General features: G+C 43.3%; 1 protein-coding gene across 1 annotated transcript in view; it reads left to right on the plus strand.

Moving 5' to 3' along the window:
- rev3l (REV3 like, DNA directed polymerase zeta catalytic subunit) overlaps positions 1 to 26,911 on the plus strand; it is a 73,563-nt gene that overhangs the window by 29,772 nt on the left and 16,880 nt on the right. Inside the window, exons 2-13 of the mRNA XM_070849122.1 lie at positions 1,302 to 1,491; positions 1,725 to 1,799; positions 2,904 to 3,064; positions 7,267 to 7,408; positions 7,808 to 7,902; positions 9,255 to 9,359; positions 11,252 to 11,336; positions 16,634 to 16,776; positions 17,043 to 17,171; positions 18,142 to 18,373; positions 18,585 to 18,727; positions 22,990 to 26,830. Coding sequence (XP_070705223.1) covers positions 1,302 to 1,491; positions 1,725 to 1,799; positions 2,904 to 3,064; positions 7,267 to 7,408; positions 7,808 to 7,902; positions 9,255 to 9,359; positions 11,252 to 11,336; positions 16,634 to 16,776; positions 17,043 to 17,171; positions 18,142 to 18,373; positions 18,585 to 18,727; positions 22,990 to 26,830 — 5,341 coding nt within the window. The remainder of the gene's footprint in view (positions 1 to 1,301; positions 1,492 to 1,724; positions 1,800 to 2,903; positions 3,065 to 7,266; positions 7,409 to 7,807; positions 7,903 to 9,254; positions 9,360 to 11,251; positions 11,337 to 16,633; positions 16,777 to 17,042; positions 17,172 to 18,141; positions 18,374 to 18,584; positions 18,728 to 22,989; positions 26,831 to 26,911) is intronic.

Consider the following 26,911-nt stretch of genomic DNA (forward strand, 5'->3'; position numbering starts at 1 on the left):
TCCATCTTGTTTGCACCCTGTGATGTTCAAGATTCCCTGCAGAAGATGTCACATCTAAAGCTACAGCTGCTTACAGCTACATCTTATGTGTGTGGGAAATGACTGGGTTGATTCATGTCGCCCTGTAATACTGGGTAGTATTTTGATTTGGTGACAACTGAAAAACTGAAATCAAATGACTTAAGTCCAGTGTGTAGAATGTAAAGAGTTGTATTCAGTATGTATCTGTAGTTCTGGCTATTGAAAATTGTCAAATGGCAAAAACTAGCAGTGAATGTGTTCAGTGCCAGTTTTCAGTACTGTTTACCTATTCTTTGATCGTCTCTTTTCTCCTGAGAACTTTTTTTTCTTTTTTGTTTTGCCCAATTGTTCGATGCGGGTTTCCAATTGTGTAGTGAAGGATGGAAACAAGTCTGTTACTGTTGTGTAAGCTCATTCATCATGTGAGAATATAAAGAGGTTTTCTAACTCTTGGCTCTGTGAATCACACCAGTTTGGTCACCAGAAATTGAAGCGGAGAGAGAAGGAAATGCAGCCTCAATGTAGGGTGGGAAAGCTATGGAAGGACGTTGCTGTCATATTACACTGTATGTAAATCTCACATCATGTCACACGTACCGAGTTCAACAATGTGGCCCGTGATGACATCACTTCAGTCATGGCCAGGCTGGTAGCCATGGCAGGCAACGTGTGTGACCATGGAGAATATTTCAGTGGGTGTGTACTGTGGCCTAATGTCCATGAAAAGCAAGATGTTTTCAGTTGTGTCACTGCTAAATGAAATTTGAGTTTGTTTTTAGAAAAAGAATTGTCTTTGTGCTGTCTTGATTGAGGAGTTTTACTGTATATAGACTACAGTATTTTCTTATCAGACAGCAGTGTGTGATTTTGATTATCATATGAGTATGCATTTGGTTTTGTACAAATGGAAATCATACCTGTTGTCAAAACTGGACCTTTTGTTTCTCAGTTTTTCCAAAAAAGCTCAGAAAACTAGATTTTCACACCTTTACATTTCTCAAAATAAAGGAACAAATCAATATTGGTGTTGGTACCGGGAACATTTCAAAAAATGCCCAGCCGAACGAGTCACCCAGCCACTATACAGCAATATATGTTATATAGAAACTTACACAATCTATGTAAGGTGTATTCAAAGAGGGCAGCAGTGTTGTAAAAACGAGTACAAAATGTTTCTGCCATACCACGTTTTTTTTTTTTTTTTTTTTTACACAGTGGAACATGAGTGAGATCAAATTGTAAGTCTGGTACTCAATAGATTTGTTGTTGTTGTGTTGCAGGTCAGAAAACATGTCTCCACCTTCATGGCGTGTTCCCCTACATCTACGTACCATATGATGGGCAAGGCCAAGAGCCAGACCGCCACCTGCGGCAGGTGGCCTTCAGCATCGACCGGGCCCTTAACGTTGCCATGGGAAACCCTGCCTCGGGCAACCAGCATGTCTTCAAGGTGGTGCTGGTCTCTGGCATGTAAGCAACTCATGATGAAGCGAAGATTTGTTCCAAATACCAGTGTGAAGCATGACATTTTCCTGTTTTTTTTATTTCAGTTTCGTTGTGCTTCTTTGCACAATGACAATAAAAGAATTCTGATTCTTCTGATTCTGATTCTAAAGCCTCAGTGAGGTAAACTCTTCCAGTGAATGACTAAGTTTGATATGCAGCACGTTAATTGTATTCTGTGCGTTGCTCTTGTCTTACAGGCCTTTCTATGGCTACCACGGCAAGGAGAAGCTTTTCATGAAGATCTATTTGTACAACCCCCAGGTGGTCAAAAGGTAAGGTGACTGCGGATCAATGCAGTTTAATGCGAGCAGAGATCATACCGATCTTCAGTTGTTTGATGTTACTGAAGGCCAGACTGTGTGCGCATGACTCCAGCAGCTCTCTAAGCTGTAATCGATCGCTGTGTATTCGCTTGTACAAATTGATTGGCTGAGTCTGTTTGTGTGCATATGTGCGTGGAAACACACAGGGAGACTGAAGTGTTTGCCAGGGCAATCAGCATTGCGGTGGCTGAATTTGAATAGAAGGGGGAAAGAGAGTAAGAGAAAGGGGCTTGAGGAGAGGTGGACAGTGGGACTAGATGGAGATAAAGGCAAACAAAAGTACAGACTGAGGAAGGGAAGGGACCAGGGTAACGAAAGCAGTGGGTAAAAGAAGGCAGAGGGAGACAAGAAGAAAGAAAAAGAGGAGGGTTTGAGTGGCATGTCTGGCTGCTCTGCATCCCGCCTCATCCCCTCGTCTTTGATCAGTCAGTCAATCAGTCAGCACGGTGCTCTGACCTTTAAATGGGAAACATGGCTTCAGGACAGAACTTAAACATTCACACAGTGAACTGCCGCACATTCATCTTTATCTGCCAAGCAAGTACTGTAAGTGCAAGGTTTGCTGTAGCTGAGGATGGTTCTAGAAAACGGCATGTCCCTTTTCTGTGTGGACACTCAACATAGATCTGAATGAGAGGATCACCTTTTATATATTTTAAAGAGGCAGTCCACTGATTTTTAAATGTCAAAGTCAACTTGACATTTAAAAAGAGTTGTATAATGTCTTCTGTGGCTCTGAGGAGCTTTAATTTTTTATGCTAAAGGCCTTTATATAAAGAGCACATCACAAATACGCACCACAAAAATGAAAAAATAAGCTTAGTAATAATCTGAGTTATTGGCTCCAGAGGCTTCTGAGAAAATTAGTGATTAGTTAGAAACTACACGTTTTTAACAGAAACTGTATCTTTGGATCTACACCATCTCAGCTACACCCAAAACAACCTGTTACTGTATATTTGAGGGAAAATGACAGTAATTAATGAGTATTCCACCCCACATTGGAGAAATCTTTTACCATGGAATAATGTTAATACTGTGTGTTTGTTGCAGGGTGTGTGAGCTGTTACAAAGCGGAGCAGTGATGAACAAGTGTTACCAGCCCCACGAGGGCCACATCCCCTACCTGCTGCAGCTCTTCATTGACTACAATCTGTACGGCATGAACCTGGTGAACCTGGGAGCTGTCAAGTTCCGCAGGGCCCAGAAAAAAGGTAAGAGACAAATACAGAGCTCCCAACGCATCGCTTCAACTAAGGAAAGGGGATCTTGAGGTTTTGGGATAATAAGTAAAGCTTTGTAGCAAATTAGCAGTCGTTATCTAATTCAGATTTCTGTGTTTATTTACAACGTTGACACCTGAACCAAATCATACCTTGACATTTGCCACCCCCTCCCCCCTTCCTCCTCTCTCTTTGGAGTAGTTCTTGGGTAACCCAGCTCTTCAGACATGCCCCTGTGCTGCTGGCCAGGTGGCCTACTTCTGCTGTCACACAGGACACACTGCTGTTTTCTGTCTCTGGACAGTGTGGGCACGGCCAGGTTTCCCTCTGCTCACTGCATTGTTCCCCCTGGCTCAGCAGGGACGAGGCCAGGGAAGGCTGCCATGCCTTGTGTCATACTGGATTAGTCCTGATCTCTCCTCAGCCTCAGGATGCCTCAGTTGTCTTTTGAAAGCTCACATGTTGCCCCCTCGCTTCTTTTCATGCTTTGTCTTGTGGTTTTGCTTTTTGTCTCTCTCTCTCTCTCTGTCTCTCTCACACTTCACTTCTTTCTCTATTTTACTTTTTCCTCTTTGGTTACCCTGACTCCCTCTGGTTCCATTGTAGCCATTTTGTTCTGTGCTGCTTGCTAAGAGGGCAAAAGTAAATTCTAGTGGAATTGCACCACCTCCTGGAAAATCAACCGGCAAGCTTCCACGGAAACAGGAATCAAAAGGTGTGAGGACAGAACAAGGAGCAGCAAGCAGATACTGGAAGCTGTTGTGTTTGCCTTTGCAACTCTGTCGCCCCTGCAGAAACAGAGACACACAGAGGACACCCATCTTCTCCATGGTTTCCCTTTAGACACTACATTTCACAGGGTTGATGCACCACAAAGGTTGCATGCGCCACTTTATGAAATGTAAACAGAATATTGGGAATACTTGTCTGGCAGATGCTATCTTTGTCTAATTTTAGTAAGTCTGTCACGGGTCATGATTTTCAAATATTCGTTAAATGATGGAAAATGTAATGGTTTATATGACTTTTGTTTTAAGTATATTTTTCCAGGTAATTCAATTCAATTCAATTCAATTCAATTTATTTGTATAGCCCAATATCACAACAGAGTGTCTCACAGTGCTTTACAAAGTTCACTGAAATAAACAAGTGTAAGCGAACAAACAATCTAATAAAGAGTCCAGCAGTCGATGAGGCCAATGGATCAGTCCGGTGGATCAGTCCGAGGCATCACCTGCCCTTTATGACCCTCCTTCTTCGGGAAGGAAAAACTCAAAAAACCCAGTGGGAAAAGAGAAACCTCCGGGAGCACCACAGTGAAGGAGAGATCCAGCTCCCAAGGACGGACAGGCTGGAGCCTTGGACAGACGCACATCCATTGGCTGGTGGAGAACCACATCAGCGGGACCAGGACCAGGATCCATAGGAACCAGGGAACCACATCAGCAGAACCAGGACCAGGATCCACAGGAACCAGAGAACCACATAATTCGCCTGTCTGCAGCAGTAGATTGATCCATTGAGGTGAAGCCAGGGCTCTATAGAAGATCAGATGTTTTTTTTTTTTTGTTGTTGTTTAGGCAGCCTGAGTGACATTTCATCCAGCCGATCTTCACAGCTGGACATTACCTAGAAGCAGCCTTGGGTCCTGGCTGTGTTAGCTTAGCTGTGATCCTGGCTCGCTCCCCTCCCCTCCCAAAACTATCTATGCGTTTCGTTTCTGTCAGTCAACAAGTCCAGTGAGCTCCTCCACTGGTAAAGTACAGGCAGACTTGACCTCCATGCTGCTGATGATCAAGTTATGTTTGTCTGGCTATGTGAGACTGGTCACCAGGAGCCTTATGTCTATTACATTGTGTTTGATGTCTCTTTCATTCACTCTCAGTCAGCTTGGCTAAGAATGATGTCTGATGACTGACTCAAGAGAATCTTGAGAAATGGAGCATCATGTACCATTGTCCAGTAGCCTTTACAGTACAGTAACACTGATGTGACAAGTGTCTCTTGCAGATGAAATAAGGACCCTTCCATCTTCCTGATGTCGTGTTTTATTGAACACACTGTCTGTAACTTCTGAATTGGCCTGTTCACTGCTACCCTGCTCTGTGGTCATAATTACTGCTCTCATTATTATCTACCACCAAGGACAGCAGAGCCACCAACATTCGATATATGTATGTCGATTTGTATTTCAAGTGTTTCCGGTCTCTCGGAAGACGGGGGACACAGGCTTTGCTCTTGAGGCAGTGAGCCCAGCAGTCACTGGGCCCCACGGTGGGAGTGTCAGACTGAGGGTTTTCCTTCTCAGATCTTGAATGAATCTGACCCTAACAAACCCGACTCTTCTTCCTCCTGATGGAGCCTAAACCCCTGATTGCCAACTCTGTTTGATCACAGCTTAGTCCTAATCTCAGTCCAAGACCTCTGCTCATCATTGCTGATCAGACCTCTCTCCCCCACACTCCCAGAGAGCAACCAGCCCAGCAGGGCTGCCTCCACATGTGAGGGTATTAATGATTCAGGACAGGAAATTCCACAATTGTAATAAAGTTCTTTTTTTTTTTTTTTTCAAAATCCTCACGCTTGACTCTCCCCTGACAAAAGCAGGGTTCCCATGTTTGATCCACCTCTACACTTATGCAATCAATGGAAAGAGGGCTCCAATGTCCCGAACAACAAAGAAACTAAAATACCTCAATAATAGGTACACCTGTTTACATTTTCTTCTCCCCTCAAGCAGACTTGAAAGCAAGTTCCTAATCTGGGATCAAGTGGAATAAGGATAAAAGGCTTAAACTGGCAAAATAGGCCAGTTTAAGATGAAGAGCAACCTTAATGTGTTTTGAAGTCCACTCCACAGCTTGAACACACCTCAAACGGCTTGTGTCAAAACTACAAGTGGAACTGATCTTTAAAATGACCCATGTGATTGCCATTATTAGTATCATTAATAATAACTAACAATAAATCACTGGTTTATGAATAAACCTGTCTGATCGACTGGTTGTGTTTCTTGTCCTGTCGGACTTTGCTGCACCTATGCTGTCTTCATAGATCTCTACAATGTTACAAACTGATGTCTGCAAAACTACTAACAAGCAGGGATTATTTTTGTTACTGAATAATTTGAAGATTATTTCCTCAACAGAAAAAAATGGCTTTATACAACAAATAGCCCCAGACCCAACAGTATTCAATCTATTATAATGCTAAACAAAGAAAAGCAGCAAGTGAGACCTGGAACAATTGTTTTATTTTATTTCTTTGCTCGAAAAAGAGCTTTACTGATTAGTCACTTATCTGACTATTTGCACATTAGTTTTATCTCAATCGACTAATAAATTAATCAAATAATGCAGCTCTAAACCCAAGACCTGTTTTTTATTTAACTGGAATTATTCCTTAATGGCACTTTGAATCATGGACAGCAGCACTCAAACTATTCTGTAGCGGTTTATTCATTTCCAGGGGACACGCCAAAAGCACGACCGCACTTTTGCTGAGCTTTCAACCGCATCCCATGGTCTTCCTCAGCGGATGGAGTTATTCAGTTGACATCACATACCCAAAAATAGAACTACAGTGATCAACCCCAGAGAAATCATTTTATACCTGAAGGTCTTTGTTGATACACTGGAAATACAGGATGCCCCCCCCTGAGAGCAGGACTGGGGTGGTGCATGACATCACATGTGGCCGCTGTGGAGACAGTAAGGACCCTTGACATTCTGTCTGTGAACACCAGACCCAAAACACTCACAGCATCCACTGGGAAGAAGTCAAAGGTCATCCACCAAGAGTCACAACTGGAGACAGGCCAAGGGGACACTCACATCTGAGACCAGAGACCTTCCCCAACCACCTCCACTTGTTTCACACTTGTGATGACACCTGAAGGCTCCTCAAGATAACGGAGCAAATATCAGCTGGTGAGGAAGGTGTGGTGGAAAGCTCAAGAAAAGTCAAGAAAGCGGACTGTGAAGTCAGGAGTCTTGTCAAAGGGCCGTGTTCAAGATGAAGACTGAACTTGCCCACTTGACTCACTCAGAAACATGTTTAATACGTCCCCATGTGAAAAGCAAGTGATGATTGTGCTTTTTTCTGGCAAAATGAGATGTTCTTTCACCTGGATGATGATTTAATTCAGATCTTGCAGTAACATGCTCTATGGTGTGCCTGTGTTTGCTTTCCAGAAGATGCAGCAGCAATCCCAGACGGGCAAACTCCCAGCAGTCATCCCACCGTCAGCCCCTGGAAGAGCCCCTGCACCTCCAAGCTCAACGACAGCACCCTGGCGGGCACATTTGTCCGCTGGGACGAGAACGTCCTACCCTGGTGAGTCCTGCCTGCGTAGCTCCTGCTCCATTAGCTTTTACTCTAAGTCAATGGCAGTAAAAGCTGAATACTGTGTTTCTTCTGGAATACCTGTCATTCTGCAAGAGGCACTTCTCTTCTGGATTGTTTCTGCCTCATCTTTCTCTTTGTCAATGAATTCATTTTGTTTTACTTATATTGGAAGATATCCATTTTTTTCTGTTGTCGCCTATCTTCCTTTCTCATCGCTCTCAATAAATAGCTTGTTTTTTTTGAAGCATCCTTAGTCTTTTTTAAATTTGGTTGGCTGTTTTGTATCAATAAGATACATTAATTACAAAGACAATATCCAACATATATAGCTGACATATTCCACACAGCTAAAACGCTTGTTTGTGAATTCCTTCTGTGTGTTTGCAGCTCCCTTCTCCTGGAGGAGGTAGGGAGGCAGAGCACCTGTGAGCTGGAGGTTGATGCTGTGGCTGTAGACATCCTCAACCGCCTGGAAATTGAAAGTAAGCCCCCCCCACCAGTCTCTGACACAGGTGTAGGAATTAGACAGGGAACAGAAAGAAAGGTGCAAGGTCATCTGCTGAATCATCAGTGCTTGAGGTGCAGCATGTTTGGCTGAGATGTCTGATGGAACACAGCTGCCCAGAGCACCCCCCACCACCACCCCCCCAACAGTCTCCTCCACGCATCAAATCCATTAGCAGCCTTAAACATAAACACTGTGGAGCTGACCTAACACCTCCTGTCACAGTGAGTTAACAGAGAGAGTAAGAGATGAGGAAATCCAGGATGGAGGCATATTTCACTGAATTCACTGAACAAAACCCATAAAGCAGACGGAGTTATCTAATAAAGCCATGCATGATCAGAACAGGTGCAACTGTTGCTTCAGTTGCTTCAGTTGCTTCAGTTATGCATCTTTCTGCAGAATGTTCTTAAATCTCAGGATTTAGTGACTGTGTCTTTGGCCCCTTTGGTGCTGTTTTTAATAGTCAAAGGTTTTCTTCATCTGGATTTGTTTTATTTCAGACCAGAATAGAAAGCCCATTCTTGTACTTGCCATGTTGAAACAAAAAAAGCTTGGAGCAATCATCACATGCTGATAACAAAGCTAAGCTAGGCATGGCATTTAATAAAGAATATGATACACCCATCTTTTCTCTATCTCCATCTTTGGCCGCAATGTTAAACTGAATCACGCTCTCCAACAAACACGTTTTATGACACCACTAGAGTCACTGGCACTGGATCTCCTTTTTCTATCCCTTCAGTCAAAGCTAGTCACAGACCTGTTGTGCTGGCAAACACACACGGCTTCTTGGTATTGAAGTCAAACATCTCTCCAGTGGGTAGGTTCTCTCACACTTTGTTGGTACAGCTTTAAACCGTCAGTGCATATATGTCTATGCCAAGATGAGGGCATCAGGTTACCCCAGCAGAGCCAGTTTTGTGGAATGTTTTGTTTGTGGGTTAAAGACAGTTCATGCATGGTGGCTGTAAGCATGCAGCGAATCCTTATAATTGAGATCAGGCTGGATGCAGTAGAGTAAACTAAAACTATCATCTGTCTCAGAATGAAGAAAGAAAAGGAGAGGCCACTCCAGGACTGCCAGTGCTTGTGTTCTGACTCATACTTTTCCATCTGCTCTAAAATGCCGTAGAAAGACTGCACTGTTGAAAATAGAACTACAGTGTGTCTGGGCTGAATTATATCGTTTAAGTTGTTTTAAAGTCGCCACTTCTGCTTGACATAAAAACCAAAATCGTCTTTATTGTAGGTTAAAAACTTCTTATGCAGACAATAATCAGGTATGATGTGTTGGTAGCTGACTGCGCTGTGCTCCTCCGTGTCCAGATCAGATTGGCAGGAACCCTGGCCTGCAGGCCATCTGGGAGGACGAGAAGCAGAGGAGAAGAGAGAAGAACCAGACCTCCCAGATAGACACGTCTAAGTCACAAGGTGAGCAGATCCACAGTGGAAACTCTGGGTCGACTGATTTGTATTAGACAGTTTCATTTAAAAAAACACCCGTTCTGCTGTTCAGTGTCTTCATTAAAAGACAAGTTGTAGGGGAGGGGTCAAAACAGGAAGTCTGATAAGGACTAATCAGAACCATAATACAATACACTGAACGTATTCACAGTTTTAACAACATCAGTCACAACCTCAGTGCTTCTTAGGACCATGCCTGGCCCTGCTCACTCAGTTAAACCTAAATAGATGGAGATAAATGCATCAAAATACAACATCACTTCACAGCCATCCTCACCAGGTTATACACAAGTCTGTCTCTGTCCATAGTAATTACAACAAATAAACTACATGAAAATAAACCAAGAAATAAAAATAAAGATCAGACATGATAAAACAAAGAAAGTCAGATAATCTTATCAGACATAATATCCTGCCATAAATAATCTCTGAGCCCGTTATTAAGGGCCTGGAACCTCCCACACTGCTTATGAGTAGTATTTCTATTCCGCAGTATACTGTCATATACAAAAAGTTTCCTTCCCTCTTATTCTTAAACCTGGGAGGAACACATTCATTGGCACTGCCCCTTCTGGAATATCTGTGAATATCCCCCACCTGGATCTTTTGGTTTTGAGGGACAGCTCCATCTGAGAGCCTCTCTCCTGTACTTTCAACCACCCAAAGCTCTCAAAATGTGAATGGTCAAGCTGAGCTCTTATGGGGAGTTTCAGTGTTGATGTCTTTCCTTTTTTTCCACACACTAATTAGGAAGTCGTTCTGAACTCAGTAGCACAAGAAACCCCCGACATCTTGTACCAAAACTGCTTTGGTAAAAGATAAAACATAAAGCAGGCAAATTCTATGACTTTGTTATTGCCAACAAGTTCTTTGAAGGACCGAAAGCAATCATTTATTAGTTCTTCTCCCAATACCTCCTGACTTTCCCAAGCCCACTGCAGTGCAGAAGATATATTTCAGTTTGATTAATAGCCAAATAATTACCTAAAGCAGCAGAGCACTGTAGGTTTTTGTAAAATGTTTTGTAAACAGAACAAACAGGAAAAATGAAATTGTAAACCTGTTATGAAAACCATAAGAGTGGTTGTTTCCAAACCTACTTAATGCAGGTATAGAAAAATGCTCAAAGCTTTAGAAGAGCTAAAGTGAGTTGGCGGCATCCTTCCTGCTTTCTTTGATAGAGTTACCATAGTGTTTTGGGGCAATATAAATTCTTTTGTGGCTAACTGTATTGATTCATCATGCGTTTGGTTCCTTGTTAGCTAGTTGTGACATCTGTGTCTGTTTTGTTGCCGAGTCCTATTCCAGTGGAAGGCTGCGTTTGAGTTTTCCATTACCTCTACGAGTCAGAGTGTCATCATTCTTCAAACTGTCCGTGCGATTGGAGACGCAACTTTGTCTTCTAACCACAGACACGACTTTTATCTTGAGAAACAGGGCAGTGAATAATTCCAGCTAATCTGCTGTGTTGTGATGAAATGCGTTTGCTCTTATAGTTTGTGCAGACCTACATCCAAGCACACCAGGTTCCCACGTCTGAGAAGTGTAGAGAGAGGAAATGAAACTGTCCAGGCCTCTAAAAAATGACACTTTGCATAGAAAATATGACAAGTTTGGAAAGATTCTGTTGTTCAGTCTTGCTATGTAGGATTACACCCAGTCCCATTTTGTTATTGTGACTAAGCAATGTATCTCCACTAGCAGCCGTTACCCAGCCACCACTAACAAACCTAACAGCAATTACCGGCCAGCGTGTTGTAATTGAAGCTGAGAATTTGAGGTCTGGAAAAACCCTGGAATATTAAAACAGTCCGTTTCCAGGAATGCACTATTGAAACAGTTTGTCTGATGTTTTCCAGATCGTGGGTTTGTCACTTCAACAGAGAGTGAGAAAATCTTCATGAAGAGATTCAAGGAAATCCTGAAGGAAAAAGAGTTCGACGTGTAAGTTCCCCGTCTTTCCTCTGATCCGTTTGCTGAGGTGAAAGTGGGCACGGGGCCCATGGGCTCACCAGATGCTTCAGGACAAATGAGATCTGAAAGTCATTGTTGGACAGTCGTCCGGTCCCAGAGGAAAGCCAGAGTAGCTGGCAAGAAGATGAAGCTTGTGGAAGAGAGAATGTTTGAGAATAAGCACACGATGCTTCCAGTCACAGTCTCAGACCACATTCATCACAAGTTTCTCTCATCTCTGATTCTTTGTAGAGAGCTGTAATGAAGCTGTTGCGTGTCCTCAGTTTACCCTATGCTCTCAGCTGCATGTAAGCGTCCTTGTCCGCCCCCTCTATCCTCTCAAGGAGCAGAGGGGAGGGACTGATGCTGGGGTTGGAGGACATGGGAATGAGGGATGATGTGAAGTGAAGTCAGAACAGATGTAGCGGGGGAACGGAGACTCACGGGTGGATGGAGAAGGAGAGAGTAAACACACACAATCCCACACTGTACAGCTGAAAGTATTTCCTTTTTATAAGCAAAAGTACAGTTGGCTCAGCAGCCAAGCGTGTCACTGCATCACATCCAGATGGCTTCCATTCACTAACCTGATAGCAGACAGGAACAGAGGCGAGGGAGAAGAGGTGCAGTGTGGGAGCATTGCGAGCTTTTAGCGTACAGCAGGGCTGGACTGATGGAACTCACAGAGAGGGAGAGAGGGAGGGAGAGAGGGAGAGAGGGAGAGAGGGAGAGAGAGGGAGAGAGCTCACTGGTGGCTCTCAACTTTCCCAGTGCCTGGCTGTCAGTGTAACTCTCTCTGTTAATACTCACACACAGGCTGTCACGTCCTGTCTGTTGGCTTTCTTTTGCTCTATTATGCAGTGCTACTGTTGCTGCTCAAGGACTTGCGCGTCTATTTATTGGAAATCTTTACTTTCTTTTCACTTTTATCCTTTAGATTTTCCTCTGTCACACAAACATTCTTGGTACTATTTCTCATGAATACAGTTTATTAGGCACACCAAGCTAAAACTAACATTTTCTAATACAACAGGCCTGCAGTAAGTCTTGTAGTGTTTGAATATATACTGTATATATGGTCCTTTATCTCTTATATGTCTTTTAATCTTAAATAATCCTCACTTCCTTCCTGCCATCCACATATGGGTCATTCTAGATTGAACAAAACATCGAATCCTATGAGGACCAAGACTTTGTGGTTCCTGTTGGTTCTAATGAATTTCAGATTCACCTCTCAAACCTGGTCGATGGAGCCATTCTCCCTTCCTGTCACTGCCCTCAAGCTTAGTTTCTGTATCAGAGCGAAAAAAGACCCGACCCCATCGATCAGGTTCCTTTCTCCCCTTTAGGCCATTTCCCACTATTTTGGCTTGGGACTAGAGCTAAATCAGTTTATTGCCTGGGGTAGTATATCACTACATACAGTGCCTTGCAAAAGTACTTTGTCACGTTACAAGCACAAACTTAAATGTATTTTATTGGGATTTCATGTGATAGACCAACACAAAGTAGTGCATAATTGTGAAGTGGAAGGAAAATAATACAATAACACATTTTTTACAAATAAGAATCTGAAAAGTGTGGCGTGCGTATGTATTCAGCCCCCTTTACTCTGATACCCCTAAATAAAATCCAGTGCAGCCAACTGCCTTCAGAAGTCACCTAATTAGTAAATAGAGTCCACCTGTGTGTACTTCAATCTCAGTATAAATCCAGCTGTTCTGTGAAGGCCTCAGAGGTTTGTTAGAGAACATTAGTGAACAAACAGCATCATGAAGACTAAGGAACACATCAGACAGGTCAGGGAGAAAGTTACGGAGGAGTTTACAGCAGGGTTAGGTTATAAAAACATATCCCAAGCTTTGAACATCTCACGGAGCTTTGTTCAATCCATCATCCGAAAATGGAAAGTGTATGGCACAACTGCAAACCTACCAAGACATGGCCGTCCAGCTACACTGACAGGCTGGGCAAGGAGAGCATTAATCAGAGAAGCAGCCAAGAGGCCCATAGTAACTCTGTCCACAGGACAACTATTAGTCGTGCACTTTATGGAAGAGTGGCAAGAAGAAAGCCATTGTTGAAAGAGAGCAATAAGTCCCATTTGCAGTTTGCCACAAGCCATGTAGGGGACACAGCAAGCATGTGGGAGAAGGTGCTCTGGTCAGATGAGACCAAAACTGAACTTTTTGGCCTACATGCAAAACGCTACCTATGGCAGAAATCTAACACTGCGCATCAACCTGAACACACCATCCCCAAAAAGCACCCCCACCGTGAAACATGGTGGTGCCACCACCATGGTGGTGGTGGCACCACCATGTTTCACGGTGGGGGTGCTTTTCTTCAGCAGGGACAGGGAAGCTGGTCAGAGTTGATGGAAAGATTGATGGTTAGAGACTTGAGACTGGCACCCTAAACCCCCAGCAGCACCCTAAACATACAGCCAGAGCTACATTGGAATGGTTTAGGTCAAAGCATATTCATGTGTTAGAATGGCCCAGTCAAAGTCCACACCTAAATCCTATTGAGAATCTGTGGCAAGACTTGAAAATTGCTGTTCACAGACGCTCTCCATCCAATCTGACTGAACTGGAGCTATTTTGCAAAGAAGTCTCTAGATGTACAAAGCTGGTAGAGACATACCCGAAAAGACTGCAAAAACAAGACAGCTGTAATTGCAGCGAAAGGTGGTTCAGCAAAGTATTGACTCAGGGGGGCTGAATACATATGCACGCCATACTTGTCAGATTTTTATTTGTAAAAAATCTTGAACACCACGTATCATTTTCCTTCCACTTCACAATTATGCACTGCTTTGTGTTGGTCTATCTCATAAAATCCCAATAAAATACATTTAAGTTTGTGCTTGTAACGTGACAAATTGTGGAAAAGTTCAAGTAGCAATTCATTGCAGATGCTGTATGACAATACTTGAGTGTTTGTTAAAGTAACAAGAACCTGCAGCACAGCGTGTCCAACAGAGAGCACTGGCTCGTTGACTTTTACACCATCTATCTCAGGCACACTCTTTCAAAAATCACTGATGTAACGTCATGCAATGTCTACTTACAGTAAATGTAGCTGTGGACATTACTGCCAGTGAGTAAGATGACAACATTGACCTTTAACCAAAATACAGCTCCATCATACAGCTCCATCATCAGCAGTCTGTGCAAAGCACAGGTAACAAAGTTTGGGCTACATGTATCGATACAACGTGTCTTTAAACCACTTTGGTGATTTATGGACATGCTTGTACTTTTGTCTAACAAGTTGCCTGAATTCAGACGTTGTAAACTGTCAAATATAGTTGTGTTTTCAACCTAAAATGCAACATTATCAAGTTATCAAAGTAATTTGTCATAGGTTTGTACAGGTACAGGTTTGTACAACGAAATGGAAGTAGTAATGCATTCATGCTACAGATAGTTAACATGAACCATATCTACTTATTTCTATGCATATACATACATACATATTCAGCAGTGCATTTTTGGAAGTTGCACCTGGATAAATGATCATTCTTCAACATTTCAAATATTTATAAAGGGGGGGTGGGGGATAAGAAGACTTTTTGTGACCTAGGTGGAATGGTGGGCAGCAGAAGGTTTTTTATCCTTCTCTCTCTTCCTTCCTCCATGTGTTTATCCTTCCTGGGCTCCCTCATTCAAACTCAGCAGCAGCACAACAGAGCCAGTGAAAGAGAGAGAAGGGGGGGGGGGGGGGGGCGTGTCTTGGTAACAAAATGTGTTAATCGCTGCGGTAATCTCCCGGCGCCTGCCAGGCTCCCTCCCTCATAGCCTCTAAAGTCGTTAGCTAGCAGACTAATTAAGAGAGAGCCAGACAGAGGCACGTGCACGCTGACTCTCTGGAGGCCTTTCCTCACACGACCAGGCAGAACAAAGTCTTGGAATGACAATGAGACTGCAGCACCCTCTCTCTCACTGTCACACTAACCTCAGACACCAGACAACAGTAGCAAGATGACAGCTGATAAAAACCAAAAAAAATAGATTTCACACATTTAGCCATCTTTTCATCATTCATCACCTCTGAAAATCATTCATTATTTAACAGCCAGGTTGGATTCATCATCAAGAGCACGAAGCCTAGAGCTCATTCATCATTTAAAGTGAGAGTATAGGTGCAGTGTGTCTGTGAGTCAGTAAATGCAGTATAGTGTGCGTCCAGTGCATTTTTGGTTCATCCTCCACCAGTGCTGTCTCCAGTGTTTACTTTATTCCTCTGGGCTTCTGCTGGGCTCAGACATCGTGTAAGGCGGCTTCACCTGTCTGTCCACGCAGCTGCCCCCAGTGTGTTCCTGAAAATATGTTTCTGAGCTTGAATTTATCCTGCGAGAGTCAACCATGCATGCCTGCAGTCACTTCAGCAACAGGGGGTTGAATGATTAGCTTGAGGGTATTTCATATTCACTTTGTCGTGCTCACTGTGGGATTTAAACCTGCAACCTCTTCGGCACAACACTTTAATCCTCAAGCCTCTCCTGTTCAGATCTGAAATGCCTTCTTCAAGGGTTTGTATCAGTTCACGAGTAGCACCTGAAATGGAAATAATCTTTTCCTTCTTATGACCATTCCTGTGAAATTTGTTCCACTTCTGAGCTGCAGCCGCCTGGCTGGTCTACATTTCAATATTTCAGAGTCACAAAGTAGTGAGTTGCTAGGCGATGCAGTAGGGCATCTTGGTTAAGGGAGCGTGATAGGCAGCTCGTAGCTGGGAGGTATCTGGAGGGATACAAAGTGCAAGCTGGCTGCCTGCCCGTTTTCCATTCATATTCCCTCTCCAACACACACACACACACACACACACACACACACTCTTACCAGACATTAGACACTTTCCACACAGCCGTACGCTTACACACCCGCCCTGTGTACACATACAGTACACACACAGTAAACAGAGCACTTCCCCTGATAAAGATCCACAGTAAAGAGATGCTAATAAAACACGACTGCATGAGGGCAGATACCAGAAGGTCCACTGCTTTGTGAGTCAGGTATCAGCTAAGCTGGCCGTGTTGCTGATGTTCATATTCATTTTAAATGGAGAAATCAGTCCATCATTCCAGTGCAGATGTAATGTATAGGATTTGTGTAGGAATGCATTCGATTTATCATTCAGGTTTATGTTTCGTGTGCTCTGTTCCCAGAATCCTTAAGCTTAAGAACCTGCAGAAAAAACCTCTAAAGAAAGAAAAGATGGAATTACAGCAGTAATGATGAGCATGCAGAAATGATCTTGATTTCTGTCTCTCTGCTCAGGACACAAGGATCATCTTCTGGGGACGGGGAGGAACAAGAGGATTTTCTCTGCGAACTTACTCTCCATTCTGACCCCCTGAGCCCTGAAGGACTGCCATGTACACCCGCTAATGCTGTGGAGGTGCACAAGGACTCACAGCCAGGTGAGGAAAGCCTGTGCTAGCAAAATGCTGGAACAGACTGTTTGTATCTGAGTGTTCACCAAGACGATCCCACGTGAAGAGCAGTATGACAGAAATCCAAACAAGTTGAATTCTACCGTAGTGTTCCTGCTGCGTTGGTGTGTGTGTGGTGATGAACCTCTCTCAGTACATTATCTCAACAAACATCTGTCTTAAGTGTAAAGTGTGTATGTTCCAGTGATGCCACTAGTACTCTTGTCTCTTCCCTCTGTCCCTCCCCTGTCCAGACTCTGTGAGGAGCAGTGGCAAAACCTCCGAGGAAGCCGTCGTAGATGAGGAGGCCATCTTGAGTCTCCTGGAGAACAGTCAGACCTTCCTGCCGCTCTCCCAGACGTCCAACCACTCGCCCCTGTTAGGTATCGAAGCCTCCTTGTTCCACACACACACACACACACACACACACACACACACACACACCTCCAGTCTGCTCCTTTCATTTTCCTTCTTTGTGTTTAAAAACCTATTGAAAATGTCCATGTATTTGAAACCCTCTTTATGTCATCAGGAGGGTTACTTTACTTCATGAATCCATGTTTTGTCAGTTCTCCAATGCTTGTTTCTTTGTTTCTTGTGATCCAGCTTCTTTGACTGTCTCTGTCCTTATTTTCTTTGGTTTTTCCTCATTTCACTTTCTTTCATCTCTTTCTGTTTGCTGCATTTTTATCTCTTGTATGGAAACTTAAATTAGTCAATCATTATTCTTTTTATTCTTGCTTGAATGTTGTTGCTTGATTTAATCCTGACGTTATTAACATATTGCTAGAACCGGCACAGCCTACCCTCTCCAGTGTGAGTGGTATTTAGAAATTAGAAATCATTAAAGTTGTTCCTCATAACTTGATTCATATTCATCTTGTGTAGACCTTGTTTTAGAACCGAAAATATTCCAGGTGATTGTTGTCTGTGCATCCATATTAGAGTGCAAACAGGAATTCAACATGACTTTTTGTGGTTTAGATTCACTGAAATGTGATAACAAAAACCAGTTTGTATCACCGAAAGCATGATGGGAACTGTGTTCCGTAAGTCAGAGCATGTTTCTCCCACATTGTAATAAGAAAAAGATTTAACATTAGCACATTAAACAATAGGAGTGACTGTTAGCTAATAGTATATAGTATAAGTGCAGTATACTATGTATTAATATTAGACTTAGTGTTCCACCAACATAGTTAGGAACACTAACACTCTTCTCTGTTTTCATGTACAGGCTACTTCCTTTACTTTAACTTTTACTTTACCTTTGTTGAGTTGAGGAAGATGCAACGCTGCGGTTATATGATATGTCTTCTTAATGCTTCGTTTTAAATGCTTTTGTCAATGCAGACAGCAGCCAAGACCAAGCCATCATTGACTTGATGGCAGGCCTAGAGGGTGATGGTTTCTGCAGGACCCCTGTCGGGCAGAATTCCCAGTCACTCCCTGGTACCAGGAGCTACCACTGTAACAGTGATGAGGAGGAAGCAGAGCCAGAGCTGGACAAGGTGGAGGCCGAGCTCAGCATGATAATGTCACAGCGGTGGGACAGCGAGCCTCCTGAGAACTTGTCCTTACCAAGGTGAGTTTGTCTAATCTTTGGTGGAGGGCGGGTACAACATCAAAATAAACTGAATGTAAGTTAGTTAGTTTCACTGTTCCCATTGTCTGTTTGGTCCTGCTTAAAGTTGAACACTAGTCAGCGAACGCTAAGCAGCCCTTTAAAGGACTTCCACAGTGGACTGTGCCTGTATATTGTTTAATCAGTGTTCCTGTTATGGCTTTTTGTACAGGCCCAGCATGAGGGAGCCAGAGGACGGCTTCAGTGATGTGCAGCAGGAGTCCTCTGACGAAGACATGGAGTGGAATGGGAATAACTCTCTGTTCGCCAACCTGTCCATCCCCCAGCTTGACGGGGCCGCAGACGAGAGCAGCGGTGAGTGTTCTCCCTCTGAGGTGTACCGAGAGAGCACTTGTATGTCAGTTTGCCTTGATGCTTATCTTACATCCCCTGCTGAATCAGGCCCCATCAAGGATATCAGAATACAGATCTGACAGCAGCTGAACAATCATAATTTGGGTTGACTCTAGCTTTTGGCTGTATGATCAAATTTCACAATGAGAGCTGGGATTGTAATTGATTCCCTGCAGTTTGAGTTATTATCAATCAACTCTTAATAAATGTGACAGCTATGAAAGCAGACTTGTACATGGTGGGCTTTACAAGAGCTTATTACACAGCTCAGCTGACATCACAAGTTCTTTATCCATCCTCATACTCACAAACATGTTTCATTTAGGGTGGTATGGTTGTGTTACCTTGGGTGTGTGATTGACTTAAAAACTGTGTCATGGTATTCATATACATCATGATACAGGACATTTTTGCAAAAATCAGTTGTGAAAACTGTTTGTGGATTAAATATAATCATTTGATTTTTAATAATTTAATCTAATCTAATCTAATCCAGTGTATTAAATATCAAACTAAGATACTGCATTAATCCAACAATCATAAAAATAGAATATTGCCATAAAGAAGTCCTGCTCGATGATTTGTCATTGCTTAATTACACCCAAAGACACTTTGGGTTTGCTGCCATGTCATGAACTGTGTGATGAAATGTTTACACTCTCCTGGTGTGTTATCATATTGATGGAAAAAAATGCCCCCACATTGGCTTAAAACCACCATCATAGATGCTAATCTCCATCACCCTTGTGTTGTCAAAAATGTACATACACTTTTAAGAGCATATGTGTCTCGGCAGTGAGTTTCTTCCTTTTCGGAGATGGAGCACATACTTTTGTCAAGTTTGGTTCTTTTATGAAGTTATCTTGGTTCTTCTGAAAATGTGACCAAATCTGCTGCTGCATCAAAAATATACATACAGCGATGCTAATACTTGGTTAAATGTCAGTTAGGCACTTTTGGTAGCCATCCACACGCTTCAGGTTGAGTCTTAGACCACACTTCTTGACAGAATCTGTGCAATTCAACTAACTTCTTGGTTTTAAGGGATTGAAGTCAAACAATTACCCTAACCTGCATGTCTTTGGACTGTGGGAGGAAGCCGGAGTACCCAGAGAAAACCCATGCAAGCAGAAGCAGAACATGCAAACTCCACACAGAAAGACTGCAGGTTCAAACCTGGATTCGAACACGGAACTTTCTTGCTGTGAGGCAAACCACCGCACCTGCCCACACCTGTGTTTGAGCAGCTTCTAATTTACTGCAGATCTGCTCTTTGGTGGTTCTTGGTTGACTCTTGACCATCCTCACCAATTTTCACTCGCTACCAGGTGATAGCCTGTATTTTCTACCTGATGATGGCAGTGACACAATTGTGCCATACACTTTACAACCATAAACAATTGTTTGCACCGTTGATCTTGGACATGGAATTCCTTTGACATGATTAACTTCTAACGATGCTTTTGGTTTAGTTTCATTAAAAGTTTTAATATGCTCATGTCATGGACACCAGGCATCCCAGGACTAGTTTCAAAGAGAATTTTTTGTGAGGAAGACTTCTGTCTTTTCCATCACAGAAAAATGAGTTGTAGAAATCATTGGAACTCAAGACTGTCATGGTATACATGTTCTTTACAAGTGTATGTAAAGTTTTGACCACAACTGTGGTATATACAGTGGAGATCGAAAGTTTGGGCACCCCAGGTAAAAATTTGTATTAATGTGCATAAAGAAGCCAAGGAAAGATGGAAAAATCTCCAAAAGGCATCAAATTACAGATGAGACATTCTTATAATATGTCAAAAAAAGATTTTATTTCCATCATTTACACTGTCAAAATAACAGAAAACAAAATAATGGCATCTGCAAAAGTTTGGGCACCCTGCAGAGTTAATACCTTGTACTGCCCCCTTTGGAAAGCTGAGACCTGACAGTGTCATGGATTGTTCACAATCATCGTCTGGAAAGACCAGGTGATGTCAGTCTCAAAGGTGTTAAATGCCCAGACTCATCTGACCTTGCCCCAACAATCAGCACCATGGGTTCTTCTAAGCAGTTGTCTAGAACACTGAAACTGAAAATAGTTGACGCTCACAAAGCAGGAGAAGGCTATAAGAAGATAGCAAAGCGTTTTCAGATGCCAATATCCTCTGTTCGGAATGTAATTAAGAAATGGCAGTCATCAGGAACAGTGGAAATTAAAGCAAGATCTGGGAGATTAAGAAAGATATCAGAGAGAACAGCTCACAGGATTGTGAGAACAGCAAGTCAAAATCCACGTTTGACTGCACGATCCCTCCAGAAAGATCTGGCAGACACTGGAGTTGTGGTACACTATTCCACTATAAAGAGATACTTGTACAAATAGGGTCTTCATGGAAGAGTCATCAGAAGAAAGCCTCTTCTACGTCCTCACCACAAAAATCAGCGTTTGCAAATGAACATATAGACAAGCCTGATGCATTTTGGAAACAAGTTCTGTGGACCGATGAGGTTAAAATAGAACTTTTTGGCCGGAATGAGCAAAGGTACGTTTGGAGAAGAAAGGGCACAGAATTCAATGAAAAGAACCTCTGTCCAACTGTTAAGCATGGGGGTGGATCAATCATGCTTTGGGGTTGTATTGCAGCCAGTGGCACAGGGAACATTTCACGAGTAGAAGGAAAAATGGATTCAATAAAATTTCAGCAAATTTTGGATGCTAACTTGATGCCATCTGTGAAAATGCTGAAGTTAAAGAGAGGATGGCTTCTACAAATGGATAATGATCCTAAACACACCTCAAAATCCACGGTGGATTACATCAAGAGGCGTAAACTGAAGGTTTTGCCTTCACAGTCTCCTGACCTCAACATAATTGAAAATCTATGGATAGACCTTAAAAGAGCAGTGCATGCCAGACAGCCCAGAAATCTCAAAGAACTGGAAGACTTTTGTAAGGAAGAATGGGCGAAGATACCTCAAACAAGGATTGAAAGACTCTTGGCTGGCTACAAAAAGCGTTTACAAGCTGTGATACTTGCCAAAGGGGGCAGTACAAGGTATTAACTCTGCAGGGTGCCCAAACTTTTGCAGACGCCATTATTTTGTTTTCTGTTATTTTGACAGTGTAAATGATGGAAATAAAATCTAACTTTTTTTGACATATTATAAGAATGTCTCATCTGTAATTTGATGCCTTTTGGAGATTTTTCCATCTTTCCTTGGCTTCTTTATGCACATTAATACAAATTTTTATCTGGGGTGCCCAAACTTTCGATCTCCACTGTGTGTGTGTGTGTGTGTTTTTTTATATATATATATATATACATACACACACACACACACACACACACACACACACACACACACACACACACACACACACACACACACACACACACACACACACACACACACACACACACACACACACACACACATATATATACACTACGGCACCGTATAAGTATATACACTTGGATACAAGTAAATCCTCTTTTGTAGTAGTTGTATAGTATTTGTATTTCCTATCTGTTCTGTAGGCAAGTTTTAATCTTTTAACTCATAGATGTTTTTCAGTGTCAGATGATAGTTATCATTAGCTCATCCTAAACTACCACAACAGCCAGTAACAACCACATCATCAATACACAGAGCTGACTTCGAACAGCATTTAATGAGGGACAGTCTGCCTTAAGATAAGGGAGATAAAAGACAAGAATATGAAACATCTTTTTTTAAATGTCAAACCTGGGAATAAACGATGGGAATTGTTGTACTAAATGTTTGCACCATAGGAGACAGTTCCTAATTAGAGGAGATTTTCAGGGGCTGTACACAGGACCTTACTACAAAGGAGTCCTAAATAGCACTAAAAGTACAGTTTCCTGTTGAGAGTCGATTACAAAGTTACTCAGAGCAATTTTTAGCAAACAACAAAGACAAGTCACATTAAGAGAGGGGGAAGGGTTGACACATTTTCTATGGATGACATTCTGTTTGATGAATGAACCTTTTGGCTACTGTATATCCACAGGTGTTGCTATTGGTGTCGGACAGGTGACCAGTCTGTGTAGCAAATCTGAAGTACAGTATCCATCAATACACAGGAGTGTGTTCATTTAGATAGACTGATGACTGAGAAATAAGTAGTCATATGAAAATGAGAGACTTTAATCCATATTTTGCTCGTGGTAACTCTTACTGAGGTGCCTCTTCTTCCACTTCTGTTTTATCCATAGATTCATCCTTAACAGACAGTGGCTCCAGGACCCAGTCTTCTCTCATAGTAACAGAAAAGATGCTCGGCAAAAGAAATCCCTTCCCCGGGGAGACTGTTCACCTGGAGCCACCTTCCTCAGCTAAGATCCTTCTGGAGTGCAAGCACCCCGAGCACAGACCAGTTCATGTGCTGGACAAGGATCAACCACTTGATAAGCACTTTCAGTCAAAAAGCACCCAGGACAGCTGTAATGAATGTTCAACAGGGTTCAAGGTTAATAAAGAAATCCCCTACATCCTGCCAGTCAAACACCCCATCCCCTGTAAGATAGCAAATCACCCTGAGGTATCTCCCATCTGCGTGGACAAAGAGGACATAATACCCCTGTACACCTATGACAAGAAAACCTCCATAGCTTTGGATAAAACAGATCTAGAAAGTTTCTCATTTGGTAACGGGAAGGTCACCAAAAACAGGAAAAAGTACAGCAGCATAAAGAATGTAGAAACAAACTGTCTGTCCATTCTTCAGAACCACAGGACTTTCTCTCTGTGTTATTCAGAGCTGAGAAACTGTTCAGCTAAGACAGATATAGAACTGAACCAGAAAGACAATAAAAGCCCCATCCTGAGGAACATCTCCTCATCTCCGTCAGCCATGGAAGAGGATGAGTTTCTTGATCCTCAGGAGGAAGATATGGACCAGGAGAGTGAGGAGGGAGATGTTGGTGAACTCAAAATCAGGTACGAGGACTATCAGGAAAACAAGACTGAGAGGACTATAGTGGCCCAGCAGGAAGCACACTACAAATTCTTCCCCAGCGTCATCCTCTCCAACTGCCTCAGTAGGAAGAGAACTGGGAGCAAAAAGCTGGCTGATAATTGCAGTGAGCTAGAACACGTCCAGCCTCGCAGATCTAGGCTAAAAATTAATAAAAAAAGATTGGGAATGGTAGGACCGAGGAACCAATTAAACATAGTTGAAAGCTCTACCTCTGACATGCAAGTTAGTACTGGCCTCACCTCAATTTCACCTGGTTGTGCAGTGACTGCAGACACAGAGATGCCAGTTTTGGAGGATAAGTCAGTAAAAGAGGCAGAGCTGATTAACAATGGGCCAATCATAGAGGGAGAACCAATTACTAAAGAGGAGCCAGAAACTGAGGAGAGGTCTGTAAATGAACAGACAGAATCACTTCCCGAGCCCACTGCCAATGCTGTTTCCAGTTTTTCTGAAGAAGTTAAATCATGCGATGGACCCTCTGCGGAGTCTTTATCAGTTAAAGTCACCTGTACTAAACCTTCAGCACTGCCTGGTAGTAAATACACCCTGAGAACCAAACGGAAGATGATCTATGACGGTGAGGATGGAGAACCCTCAGGTGGAACCCGCTCTAAAAATCCAGCCTCTGTCAAAGAACGCCTCAAGGGCACGAATGTCCCCAGTGGACAGGAAGTAAAATACCAGAAACGGCGCAAGAAAGAACCACCTATCATCATCAAGTATATTATCATCAACAGATTCAAAGGACAGAAAAACATGCTGGTGAAGATGTCCAAAGTGAATGCAGAGGAGCAATTAGTGTTGCTGACACCAGAAAAGCTAGAGCAGTACAACAAACTATCCCCTCTCAAGGATTTCTGGCCCAAGCTGCCAGAATCCACAGCTGTCAAGTTTCCCGCCACTGAGCCAAAGTCTAAAAAACATCCCAAAAGAAAGGCAAAGGTCAACTCCACAAATAAGAAAACAGTCGGCAGCTGCTCCAGACCTCGGGTCAGACAGTGTGAAGGGGTCAAAAAGATTAAAGGTTGTCAGAGAGGCCCAATTCTACGCTCTCTACCACCCCCTCGGCCATGTTACTGTGAGCTAGCAGATGATCATGGTAGTGAGTATACTGATGTCATGGTAGAGTTAGGCTACCTTTCTGATAGATCCCCAAGCCCCACAGACTCAACACCCCCACGGTGTTGGTCCCCAAGTGACCCTCTCATGGACACCAGGAGTTCAGAACAGCTGATAAGCCCACTCAGTGATCCATGTCTTAGTTCTACTTTTCACATGCCACACACAGTGTCTTCAACCAAAGGAGCACCAAATAAGTGTCAAGCTGCCAAACCGAAGAAATGCGCAGTCACTAAAAGGAAAGTAGGCAAGTCTGGTACTAAGCCTGTGGAGGCACAAGAACCCAAAAAAGAAAAATTAAGACAAAGAAATGGAACTGCTCCAAGGCAGAGAAAGAAAGCTAAAGATAAAACTGAAGGTACTGTCGACAGTTCTACAGCCACCACAAAACCTAGAAAGTCTTGCAAAAAGAAGAGTGAGGAACTCAAAAGCCATGACTCAAGTCAAGATAGCTCCCGGCTCCTTTTCCCAGAGGATAAGCTGCTTTCTTCTGAGAGTTCCTCTCAAGAGGTCCCTCCATTTCAGCAGCCAGTGAGCACTGATAGCAACAGTCAGAACAGTTCCCAGAATGCATCTATACCAGAGTCTAGCTCAGTAGCCCAGTCTACAGAACCAAAGGATGAGGACTGTGAAACTTCCATCATGGAGGTCAACCAAAGCTCCTCAGCACCTGCCCAGCTGAAGCAGCAAGGGTGCCAGACCACTGTGGTAAAGGCAGAGGGTTCACAAGAGTACACAACTTCTCCACCTCCTCTGGCTGGTAGACTCTTACTAAAAGACAGTAAAGGCACCCAGCTAGCAGTATCCTCTCCACACTCAGGCCCTAAGAATGGGGAGCAACCCCCTTTGTCTGAGACCCCCTCCGGCCTGGCTGTCCTTAAGCAACTTCTCCAGAAGAGGCAGCAGGGACAGGCCCTTCCTTTACAAGTGGTTGGTTCAGACAACCACTCTACTGCCATAGCTCAGGCCACAACACTACTAGATCCCACAACTAAAGCAGCTAAATCCAGAAGAGCTCCCTCCACCACTCCTAGGACTCGCAGGGCACCAAAATCTACTGCTCCCAAGGATAAAAAACCCAGAATCAGAAAAGGCAAGGCAAACAACACTCAGCCAGATTTATCAGTGAAGCAGGAGGACAACATGTCAGATGAGTGTCCCATCTTCCTGTCAGACCCAGGCCTGGACAGCTGCAACTTCATAGAGGACAGCTTGTCACCAGAGCTCCCACACAACTATGCCTTTGATATAAATGCCATTGATCAGACAGAGTTTTCCAGCCCATACAGCGGCACCCAGTTCGTCTTGACTGATAAAAACTTACCAGTTAAGTTCCTGAGTGATGTCAGCCAGGAAGCTGTATCCGCTCAGGGACTGGGCATTGAGAAGAAACTTGATAGGCTATTTGCTTCAGGGGAGGAGCTACAAAGAGGCTCTGACTGGCACAAAGCAAGGCCTGTCAGCCCTGACCTCTTTGATAGGCCAGAGAACGGGGAGTCTGTATCGAATCATCTCTCATTTCTTGACTCTGAGAAAATCAAGAGCAAAGAGTGGGACTTCTCTTTAGGTAAAGCCAATACACTCAGTCCCTTTCAGGACTTTCACTGTGAGAGAAAAGAGCTGCTCTTTTCTGAATTCGACCCTGTCCTGCCTTTGCCCTTAAGCTCTGCGTCATTCATTGACCACGAGGGCTCCCCAACAGGGGAGCTCCCAGAGGGTATTGATGGACTAACGTCCACAACACCCAGTAGCTCCCCACGGTCCATCAGCTCACTGTCCCAGGTGAGGGCAAGCCAGCTGTTGCGGGGGGCAGGAGGTGGAGCCCACATTCTTAAACCCCTCATGTCGCCTCCGAGCCGGGAGGAGATCCTCAGCACTCTGCTGGACCTGGAGATGTCAGAGGCCACCTTCCAGGAGCCCTTCTGCAGCAACCCCTCTGATGCACCAGAGAAACCAATGTAAGACTATAGCACAAGTGCTACAAGCTGAAGTAATATTTTTTTAACCTGTCTTGCATGTGAAGAAAGTGTTTGGTTAGT

The sequence above is a fragment of the Pempheris klunzingeri genome, chromosome 18 (assembly GCF_042242105.1).
Source record: "Pempheris klunzingeri isolate RE-2024b chromosome 18, fPemKlu1.hap1, whole genome shotgun sequence".
Classification (NCBI taxonomy): Eukaryota; Metazoa; Chordata; class Actinopteri; order Acropomatiformes; family Pempheridae; genus Pempheris; species Pempheris klunzingeri.